The sequence below is a fragment of the Nannobrachium achirus genome (genome assembly GCF_963921795.1).
Source record: "Nannobrachium achirus genome assembly, chromosome: 14".
Taxonomy (NCBI): domain Eukaryota; kingdom Metazoa; phylum Chordata; class Actinopteri; order Myctophiformes; family Myctophidae; genus Nannobrachium; species Nannobrachium achirus.
The window spans coordinates 20194420-20213578 of record NC_137821.1 but is presented as its reverse complement, the minus strand read 5'-3'; the positions used below and the strand labels follow the sequence as shown (position 1 = coordinate 20213578).

The 19159-nt window shown below is 44.6% G+C and overlaps 1 protein-coding gene across 1 annotated transcript; it reads left to right on the top strand.

Moving 5' to 3' along the window:
• Positions 1 to 210: 210 nt before the first annotated feature.
• LOC308297880 (uncharacterized protein) lies at positions 211 to 18913 on the top strand. Its single transcript, XM_080741445.1, has 12 exons — positions 211 to 412; positions 805 to 984; positions 1048 to 1179; positions 3273 to 3456; positions 5064 to 5443; positions 6841 to 7177; positions 9882 to 10162; positions 11342 to 11529; positions 12811 to 12969; positions 13383 to 13802; positions 14596 to 14724; positions 15597 to 18913. The coding sequence occupies exons 1-12, from the start codon at positions 299 to 301 to the stop codon at positions 18367 to 18369; spliced, it is 5277 nt and encodes a 1758-aa protein (XP_080597571.1). The 5' UTR covers positions 211 to 298; the 3' UTR covers positions 18370 to 18913.
• Positions 18914 to 19159: the final 246 nt, after the last annotated feature.

Sequence of the window (19159 nt, the reverse complement as noted above, 5' to 3'; positions counted from 1 at the left end):
CATGGCACCCACACGGATGAAGCTACGCGTGCGTCGCACTCGCCGCGACAGCGCGGCCGGCGCCACATCCTCTGCAGCGGCCACGAGAGCAGCTGCAGCGCCACCATCGCCCTCATCATCGTCGGCAAGAGGTCCACGGGGGGGACGAGCGGCGGAAGAGGAGGAGGGGGAGCAGACAGGGGGGAGGAGACGCAGGCGGCCCACCACGACCCGGAAGAAAAGCACCGCGGCCACCCGCGCCGCGGCCGCCGCCTCCTCCGCCACGAACCCCTCCTCCAACACCGCTAACCTCCGCTCCATGTCGGGGGAAGACGCGTCGCCAGACTCCAAGTGTCCCATCTGTCTGGATCGCTTCAACAACCTGTCCTACCTGGACTGCTGCCTGCATCGCTTCTGTTTCAACTGCATTCAGGTATAGGCCCTGTTACAATTTTTACATGATCTCCCAATAGTTGAGGTAATTGCAATCATTTTTGCGTAAATCTTCGTAATCGTTTCCATGTTTTCAAACGTGAAAAAAGCATGGGACATTGAACCCAACATCCCAATGTCAAGACGGACACTCACACCACAAGGCCACTTAGCTTGGTCAATAATCAGGTTAAGTACCTCATTAACTTTAATTAAATCGTATTAAATAAACCTTTGATTGTTGTGTATAGGAGTGGAATCTGAACTCTTGTCTATCTGTATATAAAAATATAACATCATGACACATTGTGAGCTTGCGGATCGTCTATTTTAGTTTGCCAATGGATTAATGTATTAAATGGTTGATTATCATTTTCCCTCTTTGCCCAACAGGAGTGGAGTCTGAACAAGGCAGAGTGCCCGCTCTGCAAGCAGCCCTTCACCTCCATCCTGCATTCGGTGCGCGCCGAGGACGACTTCAAGGAGTACACGCTCCGCCCCCCTCCGCCGCCGCCGCCGCCACCTGGCAACCTGACCGCCGCCGAGCGGGGGGGCAGGGGGCGGAGACCGACGGTCCGCAGAAGGCGGGGGAGAGGGAGGGGAGGAGCCGTCGAGGAGGAAGAGGAGGAGGAGGGGCCTGGAGGAGAAGGGAGGAGAGCGACGACGGCGCGCAGCAGGAGGCGGGGGGAGAGGGCAGGAGCCGGGGAGGAGTGGTACCTAGATCCGCCCGCTACGCCTCCCACTCCGCCCCTACCCGCTGCCTTGGAGGTAAGGTCCTGACGCCATTATGGAACTCACGTTTGGACATCGTGCATTATTCGTGTCGATTGTTGCTACGCGCCATTTTCAGTCATTTCTTTGTGTATTTAAGTTATTTGTCCTATCTGCCCTGTGGCCTGTTCAGTTATTATTGATTACAGTGCCTGAAAGTGAAGCAGAATTTACATTTTCATTTATATGTTCAATGCAAAAAACAACAACAATGAAGTCCTTTCTTTGTGCTTATTTCAACTACAGGTGCGCTAGTCTCAAATTACTAGGAACTAGAGTGGTGAAAGACACGCACACCGCTACAAAATTACGGGCGACTCATTAGAGTCACGTCACTGACAAATGGTCTTATGGCCGAAATGTTTGTGCACTTTGAGCGTGTGGTTTAGTGTTTAAAAAATAAGGGGAAAAGTGTATTTCTGTTGTCTCACTCTCTGACAAGCAGCCATCCATAATTATTTTGTCTTGGAGTCTTTCAACACTCTAGTGCAAAAAAATAAAATACAATTATTAATCACCATTATTTGCACCACAATTAAAGGAGTTCGTCACCCATATTACCTCATATACAATGTAATTTGTCTTCACTAATGCCCATTATAAGACAGTGCCATTTCTGTCAATTTGGTGTCTCAGAGAAGGGCTGTGAAGAGTTAAGAAACTGATGTGGCTAAAATCGTTTGATCACTAGAATTGTTTGAGAAATAAACCATTTGCAAGAAGCTTTCTCTGAACCTTTATTGAATACATGCACGGATGTTAAGTTGCTTTCGGATCAGGCAGGCGTCTGCAAATAACATGAGTGATAATACAGAGAGAGACTGTTTTAAGCCCCACTCCCCCCCAGACAGACAAGGGAGGGACAGACTGTTATGAACCTGAATCACACAATGGCCTTGGTATTAGTAGCAGTTACCAAACCGAAACATCATATGTTCAGGATTCAGCGTTACAAAATATCACATACCATAGAAAACAACGATAAACATAATTACACTTCAATACAAAAATTGTTCAGTAAAAGAGTTCTCTGTCTGCAAAACTAAAGTGATAGAGGATGACAGGGCCTTAAGACTTACAGCCCTAAAGGTCATAGGTTGCAAGCTCTGTCCACTCGGTTCCACGGTTAGCCTGGCTCCAACTGTCATGACCTACGAGTTATGGCTGTACTTGCAGCTTGCACCTCGCACATTATCTCATTGACTGGTTGGCATTCTCTACCGGAGACAATATGTCTGGGTTTCTGTAATGAGTACATGTGTGACCATTAGTATATCCGTGCATGTATGTGCAGTGCACGTGGACTGCAAATGTTAGAAAATGGAAAATCCCTCTCAAAGCCTGCCAAGCAGTGACCTCATTGGTAGGCAAGGCAATATGTTTGGTCATTTCAAACCAGAGTTTTAATTATGCAAGAGCATAGAAACCTAAGACAATAATAATAACAAAGGTCGAAGTCTTGTTTTAAATGACCAAACCTGCCTACTGATGAAGTTGTGTCAACGCAGTTAACACACTTTTTTTGACTGCTGCTTTTTTGATCATACTGTAACAGATGCATGCCTACCCAGGCATTGACACTAAAGGTTGAAAAGCAAACTCTACCTTACCCTGGCAGGTAAATACAACTTTCGGGCAGGTAGAGTTTGCTTTCAGGTTTCCATACCGGGCAAGTGCTTGTTTGAGAGGGGACGCAACAACAGTCTATAAACACAACACAAGATATTTAGCTAAACACCTGAACGTGACCAGAGCGAGTCTTTCACTGTTACTACACTTACAAATATAAAATAAGAAGTGTGAACCCATAATCATATTCATATTAGGTATTTGGCATAAACATTGAATATGACATTTTGTATCGCACAGCCCTAGAAAGTAAAAGACGTTTTAAATTTAATGGTAATTTTACCTATAATTTTATAATGGATTATTTACTTTTCGGGCAAATGGGCATGACCTTTGGGCCTGTACTTGCCGGGCAAGTGCCTCTGAGACCTTAGTGTCAGCCCCTGCTACCTGACTGCTTTTGACCAATAATGATTAACACATTTTCTTTGACTGCTGCTTTTTCGATCATACTTTAACAGATGCATGCCTACCTGGACGAGCAGCGAAGGATGATGGGAGAAGCCGGTGTCATCTTCGGAGGACTGCCGGAGCTCAGCTTGGCCGCGGAGGACGCGGCGGCCATGGGCCATGCCCGGGCGTGCCGACGGATCATGCGGCGTGTGGCAACGCATCGACGCCTCCAGAGGGACGGGGGAGGAAGAGGTAGGCCCTGTCCCAATTATTACATAATAATTATGATTATTATTTTTGCAGAGGAGTCAATCATTTCCACATTGAGAAATATTCTTACATGTCCGTAGAAATTATTTTCAAAACATTCAACAAATTGACGATCACACGTGTCAAGATGCAACGCGTGTGAGCTTTGTAGTGGAACGTTTTTAAAGGACTAGATACCCAACGTGTATCAAGGAGAAGACAAACTCCGAACAAGTTAAAAGTCAAACAGAAAAAGTTTAATCCGAACTGATCATGATCAGGACGAAACAAAAATGTCTTTGTCCAAAGAATAGAGAAAACTCAAAACAATGTAAAAGTATCAAATAAAAGAAAGTTCTATTTACAACTGTCCATGGGCAGGGTCAGAGCATAAACTGACAATGACAATCTGATGCAGGGTGAGCAGTCCTTATATACGATCTCTCAGGACTGTAGAACCTTCTAGATGCGGAAGGGATTCTGGGGCATAAATGACAGATGTGGTATGGGGTCAACAAAGGTCACCATACCTGCCCTTTGCTATTTTTGTTTACAATCTGTTGGAACTGTAAAAGCCAAACAGTCTTTTAATTTAGATTTATATATTATGTCTCCCTGCTCTTCTATTAGGACATTTAGATCCAGTGTCTAGGTTGGACACAACCTTTGACATTATCCTGTTTCTGGCTTCACACAAATTGTGACCTGACAAAGCATTCTCCCCTGAGCAAGCAGGCAGGCTCTATTAGCTCAGTGGTTTAAAAAAAAATCACACTTGTGTGAACTGAGCGGTGTGTGTGTGTGTGTGTGTGTGTGTGTGTGTGTGTGTGTGTGTGTGTGTGTGTGTGTGTGTGTGTGTGTGTGTGTGTGTGTGTGTGTGTGTGTGTGTGTGTGTGTGTGTGTGTGTGTGTGAATGAATGAATGAATGAATGAACCATTGTAAAGCGCTTTGAGCACTTGGAAAAGCGCTATAAAAATGCAATTCATTATTATTATTATTATTATTATTATTGTGTGTGTGTGTGTGTGTGTGTGTGTGTGTGTGTGTGTGTGTGTGTGTGTGTGTGTGTGTGTGTGTGTGTGTGTGTGTGTGTGTGTGCAACAGCGCCCCTCCCTTAACATGTGTGGTCAGAAAAGGTTACTGCAGGCTACAGACAGACACGGAGACAGACAGACAGACAGACCCACACACACGGCCACGTATAGGAGCGTTGTGACCACCGCTCAATAAATCTGTGGTAGAACTGGAAAGTATTAAATAGTGCAGCTTTAAGTCATTAGTCCCGATTATAGTGACAATAATGACCGCCAAGTAAAATGCCATGATCTTGCCCTTTGCAGTTGTATTTTTACAAACCCTGAAAAAGAAACTCTTGCACGCTCTCTTCAAATGAAGGTCTAACAGACTGAAACGTGTATTCCCATTAAAGCCTTTATTTGCATTTGGTCTTCTCCTTGACACACCTGTTGCTTTTGTAGGTGTGCAAGAGACTTCCTTTTTATTTTGCAATCACTAAAAGACAAACAGAAATGTAATTTTTATGGTTAATTGCAAACATTTGTGTGACAAATAAGGGCCAAGTGTAAAATGTCCTGATTGATCTTGACAGGAGCTTTGGAGTCAGAGATGCTGGCGTTCCGCCGTGCGCTCTATCGCACGGGGGTTCGAGTCCGCGGCGTGGCCGGGGCCGACTCGGATCGCCACCACCGGCCCGTCACGGCCGAGAGCTTCCGCCGCAACTCGGCCCACCTGGAGAGGCTCCGGCCCTGGCTGCGCCGGGAGCTGACGGCGCTGTACGGCGCTCACGCCTCATTGGTGGACGTGGTGCAGCGCATCATCTGCGCGCGGCTGGGCCGCCACGGCCTGGAGGACACGCCCGCCGTGGAGAATGAGCTCCGCCCCTTCCTGCTGGCCAGGACCGCCCACTTCCTGCACGAGCTGCTGAGCTTCGCGCGCTCGCCCCTCGACATGGACAGATACGACATTCAGGTCTTTAAAGCAGTAGTTCACCCTCAGAATGACACTTTCTCTATTGATTACTCACACCACAGAGACTTGAGTTCAATAATATATTTTTTTGATTATAGTAAATTTACCCTCCTAGATTCCGGATGGGGACCCAAATGCATTTGGGTTTTTTGTCAAAAAACTAAATATATTATTGAACTCTGTATGGATGGGTGTATTCGGAGAACTTTAAAACTGTTGCATTGCGACGTGTTGCTATCTATTCTCATATATTTCTTAAATAAGACGTATTTCTGTAAGGGTTCCGTTTGAAACACAACATTTTTATTTTGGGTCTTGAGCTGAAAGGTTTGGGCACCCCTGCTTTAAAGAAACATTTCAAGATTTTATTTTTTATTTCTTTAGCCGGGCACCCCCTGGAACCCCCTCAAGGACCCCACTTTGAGAACCACTGACTTACACCCTTATACCCATTTAGGCCTTAAATTATTTAATGCTTTAACTATTGAAAAATAGCAGATATACAAGCTCACTATTTTTTAAAAGTCATGAAAATTTGTTAAAGCAAACATTTGTAACTCAATTCTTGCTTCTGGGGGTCCCTGAAACGAAATATTTTGAGATGGGGGTCCGTGGCCATATACATATCATTTTGGGGGTCCTTGACATGAAAAAGTTTGAGCACCACTGACAAAGAAAATAGGTTTTTAAAAAAAACAACTTTAGAAGACACTTATAGAATCGGGTCCAAAATATTCAAAGACTCGAAGCGCTGTGAGCTTGTATATCTACTATGTTTTAATAGTTGAAGCATAAAATAATGCGTAATAAATAATATGGCTTAACCCATTTAGGCCTAGGATTATTGACTGCTTAACTATTGAAAAATAGCAGATATACAAGCTCACAGCGCGGCACTCGGTGCCGCGCTGCGAGCTTGTAGATCTGCTATTTTTGAAAAAGTCGTGAAAATGTGTGCAAATCTTTGAATATATGTATTTTCAAAGCGAACGTTTGTAACTCAAATTTTGCTTCTGGGTGGTCCCTGAAATTAGATATTTTGAAACGGGGGTCCGTGGCCAAATAAATATCAGTTTGGGGGTCCTTCACATGAAAAGGTTTGAGAACCACTGACATAGTAGTCTCTCAAGAACAGACTAACTGAGCTCCATTTAAGTGAAAAGGACCTTTTCTTTGACGATGGCCAGCCAGATTGCTGACTCAAAAGACACTTATAGAATCGGGTCAAAATTCAAATTTTCACGATTTTTCAAAAATAGCAGATCTACAAGCTCGCAGCGCGGCACTCGGTGCCGCGCTGTGAGCTTGTATATCTGCTATTTATCAATAGTTAAAGCATAAAATAATGAAACACAAATTGTGTACCCGTTCTGAATGGGTTAATGTCTATGACCCAGGCCGTCTACGATACGCTCGAAGCAGAGGCCGACAGCGACTCGTCCAACAACGGCTCGGTGATCTCCATATCGGAGGGAGAAGAAGAGGAGGCTGGAGGGACCGGAGGAGGAGGAGGAGGAAGTAGCAGTCACCACGACGACGACATCATCCAGACAGGAAGTTCCTCTTTCCTCAGCCAGTCGGCGTGGGACGACGACGAGACGCCCGGCCCTTCCTTCACCTCCTCCTCCGTGGCAGAGCTCTGCTCCCATTCGCCGGGGCTGCTGTCCGTCAGCCCCCCCATCGCCCCGCCTGCCAGGAAGGAGGGAGGAGCCACTGAGGAGGCAGAGCGAGCGGGTAGGCCTGGCGTAATTATTACGTGATAGCTTGATTGCAGTTTTATTTATATATTTTCCCATAGTCGTCAGCATTAAGACTCATTCCCAGTTCCACTGGGCCAGATAACAGATAAAAAAATCTCTTTCTCCAGATATTTTTCCATTCAAAGTGGATGGTAGATACAGATAAAAGAAATATCTGCCACAGATATTTCTTTTATCTGTGGCAGATATCTTTTTTTGGGCCTTCAATCTGTATGAATTGATCTGTTGAAAAATGAAACAGTTTCAGAAACTTTCAAAAATGCTTATAAGCATGTAGATAGAATAGAGGCTATTTATGATATTCCTTTTTTATTTTATAAAATGATAAAATATGGCCTCTCAAGAGTCTCAAGGAGTATAGCCTAAGAGGTAAACGGAGAAGTAATTGTGGGCTCGCCTATAAGGCGAGCACACTTTAGATATTGTCATTATTTATCTATCAGGCAGGCAGGCAGGCAATCAGTAGACGGGATCTTCGGTTCCTTTCTACTCCTACATACTTAGTGAGAAAATGAAAATAAAAACATCAATGTGTTCAGTTTACAGTGGCGAAGTGTGCTATTATTTTTTATAGCAATCGGCCAAATGGTGGCGCTGTAGGAAGCCTTCGAAAGTGCGATCTTTGAACAGGTATAGCTCATGCTGTGTTATACATACAGCCATGAAACCTGTATACACTTATGCGTCTCCTCATGCCGAACAACTTTTACCCTCTAACTTTTGACCTCTGACCTTTAGGTCTCCCACAATTCGGAATTATATGAAAAACAGTAAATCTCCTCCTGGGATTTTTGCAATACGCGCATGAAACTTTTTTCACATGAACTTTGAACCTATATCTACACAGGCTATGTGGTGAGAAGTTTGTACGTTAAATAATGATTTTTTAATAATTCAATATATATTGCGGTTTTATGCAAATTATTCTTCGGCCTCTAAATCATACATGCAAAGTTACACGTTCATGGCATTTGGCAAAGATGTGGAGGGTTAGTCAAAGTATCACTGAAACCAATTTTATTCCAATCGGCCAAAGGGGGGCGCTATACGAAGCGTTTGAAAATCCAAACTTCAAACGGGCATAAGTCATGACTCGTTTCGTTTGAAGACATGCAACTTGTTACACGCGTGCTTTGACTCGAGCGGAAGACATCTGTGTCGTTGTTAAGTAAGCTCCGCCCTTCGATTTTCCGCCATTTTGAGCAGTTTGTAAAACGCGTAAACCCGCTTTTATTCTGGAATTTTCGCTCCACGTGCACAAAACTTTTTTTACGTGAACTTTGGACCGATATCTAAAGATCTGTCAGATCGGATTTCTTTAAAATTGAAACATGCTTTTTTAAATAAATTCAATGAATATTGCAGTTTTATGCAAATTATTCTTCTGCCTCTAAATCATACATGCAAAGTAACATGTTCATGGCATTTGGCAAAGATGTAGAGTGTTAGTCCAAATATCACTAAAACCAATCTTACCCCAATTGGCCAAAGGGGGGCGCTATATCATTTTGAGCAGTTTGTGAAACGCTTAAACCCGTTAGGATTTTTTTTTGCAATTTGCATGAAACATTCTACACACAATCTAAGGACCTTTATCTAATATGCCTATGAAGTGCACACACACAAAAAAAATAATAATAATGAATATAGCTGCAAGCAGCGATAAAGTGGCCAAAGCCAAAAACACCTCAAATCATGAACACAGCCTGCAATGTGCGTGAAATCTTGCAAGCACATTCCCAATAGGTCAAGGAACAGATACCACCCTTCTTACATTGGCCTGTTATAGCGCCACCAGCGGGTCAACTTTTGCACAACACATTTTTGGAACAAAATGGACAAATCTTTGACGTCAGTAACGTCAAAGAGAGCACTGCCTGCGATCTTGACGTTTTGTACTTTTATAGCCATTGTTTTCTGGCTTGAAGCGAGCCCACAATTTTTTCGAAGGAACAATATTTTTCTAGTTTTCATTGATATGTGCCAATTAGGGATGGGACGATATGAAAATTTGATACCACGATTATTGTGACAAAAGAAATTGCGATTTACGATATTATCGCGATAATCAAAATCCATTATCCTGGGGCGGAACATGCCCAAAAAAGAGCAGATCTACAAGCTCACAACACGTCGCACCACGACGCGTTGTGAGCTTGTAGATCGGCTATTTTTTGGCAAAGACATTTACCAATTATAGAGGGTTTAAGTGGTACTGGATATGCAGCTCTGCAAATAAAAGGTGAATTGAACCCAGTGCATGACGGAGGACGATTTCACAATATGTTAAATCTCCACGATACGATTATCGTGTGTTTTTTATCACGATAATATCGCTTATTGTCCCATCCCTACAATGTTCACAACACAATTCAATCATTATTATTTTTTGTTTTAGTTTTATATATATATATATATATATCCCCTCGGGGATTAATAAAGTATATCTCATCTCATCTCATCTCATATATATATATATATATATATATATATATATATATATATATCCATCCATCCATCCATCCATCTTCAACCGCTTATCCGGAATCGGGTCGCAGGGGTATATAATTTTACCTCTCACTTGACTGCAACAATGAAGATCCTGCACAAATATCAAGACCACTCATGAGCGCATGATGTGATAACGTGCCAATAAAGGTTGATTGTTGTGATTCTAGAAGCAGGACGAGGAGGAGGACGAGGAGGAGGAGGAGACGATGAGGAGGAGGAAGAGGCGTGTGAGATCGTGGGTTATGTTAAACCCATGGCAGAGAGGACACCAGAGCTGGTCCAACTCTCCTCTGACACCGAGGAGGAGGAGCAGGAGCAGAAGACTCTCCCTCCTCCACCTCCTCCTCCTCTCCCTGCACTCCCTGTCTCCCCCTCTCTCCCTCCTCCAGCCTCGTCCAACGCAGAAGGGGAGAGAGACAGACAGACGGACGGAGAGAGAGATAGACCGGTAAGGCCTCTTGTCACAATAATAACCTTTTCATGTTAAGGACCCCCAAAATGATATTTATTTGGCCACGGACCCCCATCTCAAAATATTTAGTTCCAGGGACCACCTAGAAGCAAAATTTTAGTTACAAACGTTCGCATTGAAAATACATATATTCAAAGATTTGCACACATTTTCACGACTTTTTCAAAAATAGCAGATCTACAAGCTCGCAGCGCGGCACTCGGTGCCGCGCTGTGAGCTTGTATATCTGCTATTTTTCACTGGTTAAAGCATTCAATAATTCTAGGCCTAAATGGGTTAATTTTATTCAGCTGGAAGGGGGAAAATAATAAAATAATAAAATAAAGTAAGTGTTAAATAGCTCTATATTGTGATAGTAATCATTGCTATAGAGCAGGGGTCTTCAACATTTTCAGGCCAAGGACCCCTTAGTTGAGAAATAGATGAAGCAGGGACCCCCACAACCTGTTCATAGATTCCATATACAGTAGTTTCATTGTTTGATAGCACAATTATCAGTGTATGTTGGATTCATGTCAATTTGTGTTATCAGATATTTAACCACTTTGAACCGTCAATACTTAAAATAAACTTGATCTTTCACTCTGTACTTAGTCTGCTCTTTTTCCCCAAAACACAAAAGCTCTTTGTCATTCAAAGATTTGGAGGACCCTCTTTAGTTACTCTGAGAACCCCCAAGGGGTCCCGGACCCCCTGTTGAAGACCCTTGCTATAGAGTGTTTGTTAAGTAACAGGAGTCTCCCCGTCTCTTCAGTTTTTTAGTAAACAGAAAATACTTTTTCAGGTCAGGATATCAATTTAATCCAATTAGTAGATAGAACTCATACAGCCAGGATACAGAATGATCAAGAGAGATTGGACAACATTACTAAAAGGGTACAAATAGAAGAGAAAAAAAATAACAGTGAAAAAGGCCTAGTTTTGACCTAAAATACAAGACACTCAAGAAAACTAGAAAAACCTGAAAACTATATTTACTGTAAGTTATTTGTCACACACACCCTGTTCAGTTTTAGTTTACAAACCTAAAAGGCAAACACAAATGTAATTTTGAATTCATATGCTCCGATATTCAATGCCAGAAAAACACAATTAATTAAAAGATTTACCGCAAATTATTTGTGCGACAATTAATCGTTTTCACGATGGTGACAGTCCTGCAGACTGGAAGACGGGAAGAGAGACGGACAGACGGACAGAGAGAAAGATGGAGGCAGACGTCGGGACTCTGAGCGAGCACTAGACCTCTCTTCAGGGTCGTGTGCACACTCACACTCAGCGGGCATTCAAGACTCGTCGTCTGCGCTGAGAGAGAGGAGCGAACGCAGAGAGAAAGAGTCGAGGTATTCCATTAGGGCTGTGACCATCCATTATTTTCCTAGCCTTTATTCTATCCATTACTTAACTCTGGGGTCTTCAACGTTTTCAGGCCAAGGACCCCTTAGTTGAGAGAGAGATGAAGCGGGGACCCCACAACCTTTTCAGAGATTCCATAGTTTCATTGTTTGACAGCACAATCATCAGTGTATCTTGAATTCTTGTCAATTTCTGTTTTCAGATATTTAACCACTTGAACTGTCAATACTTAATACACTTGACCTTTCACTCCATACTTAGTCTGCTCTTTTTCCCCTCCACACCAAACCTCACACTTGTAGATGGGCTATTTTTGGCAGTTCCCAGAATATGGACTCTAGGGTTCAAGTGGTTAATATGAAAAAAGAAGAAAAGTTTCTATCACTTAAAGATTTGGAGGACCCCCTGTAGTAACTCTGGGGACCCCCTAGGGATCCCGGACCCCCTGTTGAAGACCCTTGACTTAACTCATTTACTACCATCATCATACCAACATTGTTGGTCGTTCCCTGCCACGCTTTTTTCGTTTTTCTTGCCTTTTTAAAAGTAGTCACAGCATATCCATCTCAAGTAAGATCCAGTAGATCGTGCACAATCCACACGCACGCCGCGCCACGGCACCGATGACAAAAGGCCACACATGAACCCATCAAACTGTTCTAGAGATACAAGCTAACTAGTTAGGATTGTTTATACTGCGGACGCTAGACAGGATTAGAGGGCGTTTTCCTGCAAAATTTAACATGGGAGCCAATAGAGATTTGTTTTTTGATCCCGCCTACTGTTTCCGGTTCAAACTGAATCCGGTTCTTTTAGAGCAGATGCACACCATAGCTATTTTTGGAGCGGTGAAAGCGCTCCCAATAGACAGGTATGTCTGTGGCTGGCTGGCTATGTGGCTGGCTGGCTGGCTGGCTGGGTATGTCTGTAGCCTGGCAATACCTTGAGTGGCCACACAAGTTAAAGGAGGGGCGCTGTTGTGCAGGCACAAACACACACACACACACACACACACACACACACAGATTCACCGCTCCACTTCGAACAAGGTTTGATTTTTTATCGAATGATCGAGAAGCACTTTTTTGGGGATATATACTTTTTTTTACAAATCTGCGTGAACCAGTTTGAATAGATTTATTTATAATCTACTAAACTGATCAGTCTGATTAACCACATAAACCCTATTTAATACTAATCTTGTTTTTATGAAAAAGACAATCCACATGCTCACAACGTGTGGCATATGCTTTATCCTTATATTCCAGCATGATCTCAGAATTGCTTTCTGCTGGCGCCCGCGAGAGAGAGAAGCGGAGGAAGAGGAAGAAGCGGGACATCTGTGACGAGGAAGAAGAGGGGGATAACGAAGGGCGGAGAGGGAGAGAGAGAGGGTTCCTCCCTCTCTCCCTCCCAGGAGTGTTCAGGTATAGTTTTAAAAACTTTGTTTTGACTTCATGTTTTCTATTTCGTTTTTAAAGGTCAACTTTGATATTACAGATATATATATTTTTGTATTATTAAAAAAGAAAAAAAGAAAACATTTTACGAGCTAACAAAAGAAAAATGTTCTTTCAGGAAAGAAAATATACTTTTTCAAAACCAAAAATTGCCAATCTACAAGCTCATAACGTGTTCAGTTTAGTTTCCATTGTTTGTTTTTTATTGTAATATGTGGTATTTGTCTGGTAAGATTTTATATTATATATATATATATATACTATTGACAAAGGCTAAAATGAAGTGCATTTTTGCTCTGCTTTTAGTTTGTTTAGTAAGAGCAGTTATTTGTGTATGTCTGTTCTTTCACCACTGACTAGAATAACCTTGTCTTTTCCAGTACATCATCCACTCCCTCTCCACCGCTGCCCCGCCCCGCTAGGCTCCGCCCGGCATCCCCCTGGGCTCCTCCTCCCCTCTCCCCAGAAAACCACCTCTTCTCCTCCTGCTGCTCCTCCTCTTCCTCCTCCCCTCTGTCCTCGCTGCTCTCCTCCCCCCTCTCCTACCTCCCGCTCTCCCCCGGCTGTGGTTACCGTGGCGACCCTCACCGTGGCAACGACAACAAGCCCAGCGGGAAGAGGAAGTACAAGAGCCGCCACCTGGACGATCACGCGGACGACCCCACCTGGAGGCCGGGCGGGGCCTCCTCCGGCTGCCGCGGAGACAGGAGGAAGGAGAGAGGGAAAGAGAGGGGCTCGGAGGAGAGGAGGAGAGATAGAAGGAGGAGGAGAGAGAGAGGGAGGACAGACAGAGGAGAGAGGTGAGATAAATCGATTGGAACATTGATGATGCGGCTACAGTGATAACGCAGATACCCGGATCGATTTAAATGTGGTCATGAATCAGATGATGAATCGGTCATAAAATGATGTATTAATTGGTTCACTGAAGCTTTGCAGTTAATGCAGTTAAGGGATAATGAATGGTGAGCAAGTCACTGTTGAGAAATAATTATGAATCCCACTGAAGGGGTTTGTTTCTCTCAACAATGACCTGTTCACCTTTCGTTATCCCACTGATTACACAGCTACTTCATAAAGCAATTAATACATTGACACAAAACGTAACAACAAAAATCATGCAATCGGTACACAGTATCTGTAAGGTCATGTCATCAATATGGATCTATCCATTTTCCCTTTTTCCCTCCTGATTGGCTACCATTGCCTTCTAAAATTTGCGATAAGCGACCTGACGGTCGCTTATCTCCCGATTAGGGACAGGTGGTGGTAGTATTGCAGATGGTAATGATGCTGTCTCCTAACACACTGCACATTTTCCGGTGCAATAGTACACAAGCCAAGTGGAACTTGATTTAGTCTTAGCCTTAAATAGATATACCGGTACCTTGCACTTTTGTACCTTTGTTCTTGTATTTACGTTCCGTGCTGTTTCCCTGTGTATTGTAATGTAATTTACTGTTTTTAGTTTTTCTGTGGGTACTGCAAATGTATTTTTTTGCTAAATCTGTTGTATTCACGTTGCATTGATTTGTATTAAATCATTAATATGTCATTAATATGTGCTGTCCCTTCTGTCTCTCTCTCTCTCAGCAGTAGGAGTCGAGAGGAGAGGAGTCCCAGTGTTGAGATCATCTATGAGGGAACCTTTCCCCCCAGCACGCCCCGCTCTCCTAGCACCAAACGACGCAGGAAACGCAGCAGAAAGCCAAAGCATAACAGGTGAACCTCGTTAAGAAAAACAGTATACCAGTGATTCTCAACCCTTTTCATTTCAAGGACCCCGGTTTCATTTGTGTTAGGCCAGCATGACCCTATTTTTGATTGATTGATTGATTGAATACTTTATCAGTCAAAAATGTAAACAGCACAAGGGACAGTTAGACATTTAAGCTAAAAGGACAACACAAAAAAGTCCTGGGGACTACAATGTGCTCCTATGTATTCAATTAATCAACATAGCATAAAAATAACACCCTAATACATATTGTTTTATCTCTGGGACCCCAATCTAGAATTTAAATTCCTCAATGACCTGTAAGGGTCTATTTGGACCCCGGCTGGTCCCCGGAAGCTGACGTTGAGAACCGGTGCTATAAACGACGGCCTAACGAAGCGTAGATCTGCTATTTTTGAAAGATTTCGAAGATGTGTGCAAATCTTTGAATATTTTGACCACAGCCGGGGGAGAGCGGGAGGTAGGAGAGGGGGGAGGAGAGAGAGGAGCAGCAGGAGGAGGAGAGGTGGTGGTCTTCTAAATCCTTCTACGTTTTTTTTTTTTAAACTACATTTCTATGTCAGTGGTGTTCAAACCTTTTCATGTCAAGGACCCCCAGAATTATTGTATTTGGCAACAGACCCCTATTTCAAAATATTTACTTCCAGGGACCCCGGAGGCAAAAATTTGAGTTACAAATGGTCGCTTTAAAAATATATATATTCAAAGATTTGTCAAAAAATGTGTATATCTGCTATTTTTCAATAGCTAAAGTATAAAATATTTCCAGGTCTTAATGGGTTAAGGTGAATATTATATTGTTTTATTATTATTGTCTATAATAATTGTTATTAATGAAATGTTGCCCCTCCCCCAGTGCACCAGTCATCATCACCATCAACAGCGACAGTAGCCATGGCGAGGACGAGGACCGCTGCAACAACAGCAGCCCCCTCAGTGGCCTTAGCAACCATCAGCCAAACCACCTCATCTCCAAGCTTCCCGCTCTCCCGTTGGCCGGCCCGGGTTCGGCAGCGGCGGCCTCTGACGACCTCGGCGTCAACATCAGTGAGCTTCCCGTCGACATCATGGACCGGGAGGCCGACAAATCGGACGGCGAGCCCGACAGCCAACCAAAGGCTGCCGTCGACCCCGTCACGGTCCACGACAGCGAGGACAGCGACGCCAACATGGACGTTGGGCCCGCCGCCCCTCATCCCAACAGCGAAAGCCGAGAAGACGATGTCGGCGCTTCCGCCGGTCAAGCCACTTGCGTTAGACCACAGGAAAAAGAGAGAGAGCGGGGAAACGAAATGAAAGATTTGAGCGCGCACCCGAAGAGGAGAGGAGGAGGAGGAAGGAGGAGGAGTAGAGAGAGAGATGGAGGGATGAGGGACGGAGAGAGAGAAACCGAGGACGGGAAGGACAAAACGGCCGTCTCTGCCGACACCCATCTCCTAGCAGCCATCCTCAGTGACCTGGAGGGCCTGGCCAACCCTAAACTAAACCTTTCCCCGACGTTTGACCCCACCGACATCCCTCCTCGCCGCAACCACACCCACCAGAGCAGCCAGGGCGTGAACGCAGACGTACCAGCCAGCACGGAGCCCAGAGGGAGAATGTCACCCGTCGACTCGCATGCCAGGAGCCACAGTTCGCTTGATTTCCATTCCAACAGTCACGGTTCACCTGTTGACTCGGATCTCAGGAGCCACAGATCATGTGCGGGGTCACATCCCAGGAGTCACAGCTCACCCCTTGATTCGCACCAAAGGAGTCACAGTTCAGCCGTTGACTCGCATCCCAGGAGTCACAAATCACGCTGTGAATCAGATCCCGGGAGTCACAGTTCAGCCGCTGACTCGCGTCCCAGGAGTCACAAATCACACTTTGACTCAGACCCCAGGAGTCACAAATCACACTTTGACTCAGACCCCAGGAGTCACAAATCACACTTTGACTCAGACCCCAGGAGTCACATTTCAGCCGTTGACTCGCATCCCAGGGGTCACAAATCGCGCGTTGACATGTATCCCAGTAGTGACGGAACACCTGTTGTCTCCCACTCCTCCCACAGTCCTAACTCTGTCCTACTACAGCAGACTTCCCCATCCTTCCCAGCACCACCCAAACACCACCCGCCTGCCGCCGCATCCTCAGACGATGACACAGACTTCTGTCAGCTTCTAGAACCGCCTCCAACCGATCAGAAGAAGACGGATGGGAAGAGAAAAGTGGTCTCCTCGCCGCCTCCGCTCCACAGGTTTAATAAGAACAATCCAGGAGAAGCCAAAGAAAACGGCATCGACAATGTCGCTTTGCCGCTGACCAATAGAAATACCCCTCCGCCCCTCAAGCACAAGGACACTAAAACTCAGGCCTTCTCTTCCATCCCACCCCTCAACGTGCACTCTCCTCTCAGTGAGTCACAGTCCACTAGCAATGACTCAGTCAGTGTCATTTCTCCTGTTGATTTTCCCTCAAACGCTGCAATTTTTCCCATTGACTCCCATTGCAGTTCCAGCTCCTTTGTACCAAAGGACAGCCAGCCCATTCCTCCTATTTCTACACTTAAGAGACATTTACCCTACACTTTTACCTCAAGGGGAGAGAGAACTGCCGGCTCTCATTCCGCTGGTCACAGATCAGCCGTCGACTATCATCCGTTCTCGGCAGAGCGTCATTCCAACAGTAACACGTCCCCTGCGAGCTCTGCTCATACCCATTCCCGTCAGACCCATTCTGACTCTTCCATTGACCTTCATTCATCCAGGGAAGGGAGTTTGCCTTCCAGTGGCTCCTCCTCTAGAGAGAAGACAGTGTCTAGTTGGATGTCACCCATTCACTCGCCTCAGTTGGGCACTAAATCTTCAATTGACTTAACCCAGTTAGCTAAAACATCACCCTTCGACATATCTAATTTATTTACACATTCCTCCTATGTTCCTCCCCGGCCCTACGCCCATTCCTTTCATTCTCCCACCAGGGACGGCCATCCCCCCCTCCTTCACAAATCACCCATTGAACGGAGAGGTCACAAACACAGTTACCCAGGACAGCCGTCCTCCTCTCCCATAGAACACAAGGCCACCAGAGACTCCAAGCTTTCCTTTGACCCACACTGGGAGCCTCGGCTCTCCGGTGACTCTCGCCTTCATCCTTGGACCCTTGGTTCAAAGTCATCTCCAAACAGCCGAGTTTGTATCGACTCCCGTTCAAAGTCCCCTCCCAACGCCCCAGTTCGTATTGACTCCAGTTCTTGGCCCCGTGTTGACTCCAGTTCCAAGTCTTCTCCAACCGAGCCAGTCCGTATTGATTCCCATTCCGAGTCAAACAAGCCATTTTCTATTGACTCCGTTTCAAAGTCCCCTCCAAACGATCCAGTTCGCATTGACACCTGTTCAAAAACCACTCCAAACGATCCAGAGCGTAACGCCAAACCGCCCATTGAGTCCTATTCTAAACCTCTATTCCCCTCAGACCGCCAATGGGAATCTGGGCCCAGCATTGACTCCGGGACAGAGTGTCCCGACAAAGACAATGAGTCAAAGTCTTCCCACTGCCCATCTCATTCAGAGACTCAGTGTGACATTGAAGGAAACCTGGTTGACAGGACTGTGTCTCCTATTGAAGACGGAGAGAGGACATGAGTGTGTATAGAAGACACACACTGCATGTAATGAAGAAACAGTCAGAGATTCCCAACCTTTGGGCTGGGGCCAGAAATAGAAAAAAAGTCTTCACATATACTGCGTTAGTTCCATTGAGCCAAGCCGGAACACTATCGATTAATTCGTCATTAAAATGAACATGCTTGGTTTTCATGTTAAGTGGTCGTGTTGGACGCGAACGCTTTCAAGATTTTCTCGTGTGTCCTCGTCCACAAAAGGTTGGGAGGCACTGCGTTATAGCATGAACTGACACGTAAACACACAGCCACTAGCTGAGTAACTTGAAAGGAAGACTCTGTTGAAATGAGATATCATGTGAGTTAAGTGACTTTTCTTTTGAATATAATTACTTTTTTTTTATGACTTTAAAATGTTGAATGTTAAAATGTGTGTGCTTAATTGTTTATAGTTTTACCTTTTGTTACATTTCACTGATGCGGACACTGGCAGTTTCATAAATGTGTAAGTGTGTGTATGTGTGCGCGCATGTGCGTGTGTGTGCGTGCGTGCGTGCCTGCGTGTCTGTAATACCAGTGTCTACAGACTTGTGAATAAATGTTTACATATGAGGCGTTGTATGTTTGCTTTCTTGCACACCACTGATATGAGTTAACAAACATGGAGAAAACAGGATAATGTTCACTATGGCTGGGCAATTAACCAAAAAATATATTGAAACAAGTAACCCACTTAATCTGAATTACTCTAGTACAAAACACCATTTACACTTACAGCACAAAGTATAAAGTACAGAAGTAGTAGCATGAAA

Excerpts from the sequence above, each read along its gene's own strand:
- LOC308297880 (XM_080741445.1), top strand. The coding sequence starts at position 299 with ATGTCGGGGGAAGACGCGTCGCCAGACTCCAAGTGTCCCATCTGTCTG. Across the intron at positions 10,163-11,341 it reads ACGGAGAGAGAGATAGACCG|TCCTGCAGACTGGAAGACGG; the intron begins GTAAGGCCTCTT and ends CGATGGTGACAG. Across the intron at positions 13,803-14,595 it reads AGGACAGACAGAGGAGAGAG|CAGTAGGAGTCGAGAGGAGA; the intron begins GTGAGATAAATC and ends TCTCTCTCTCAG.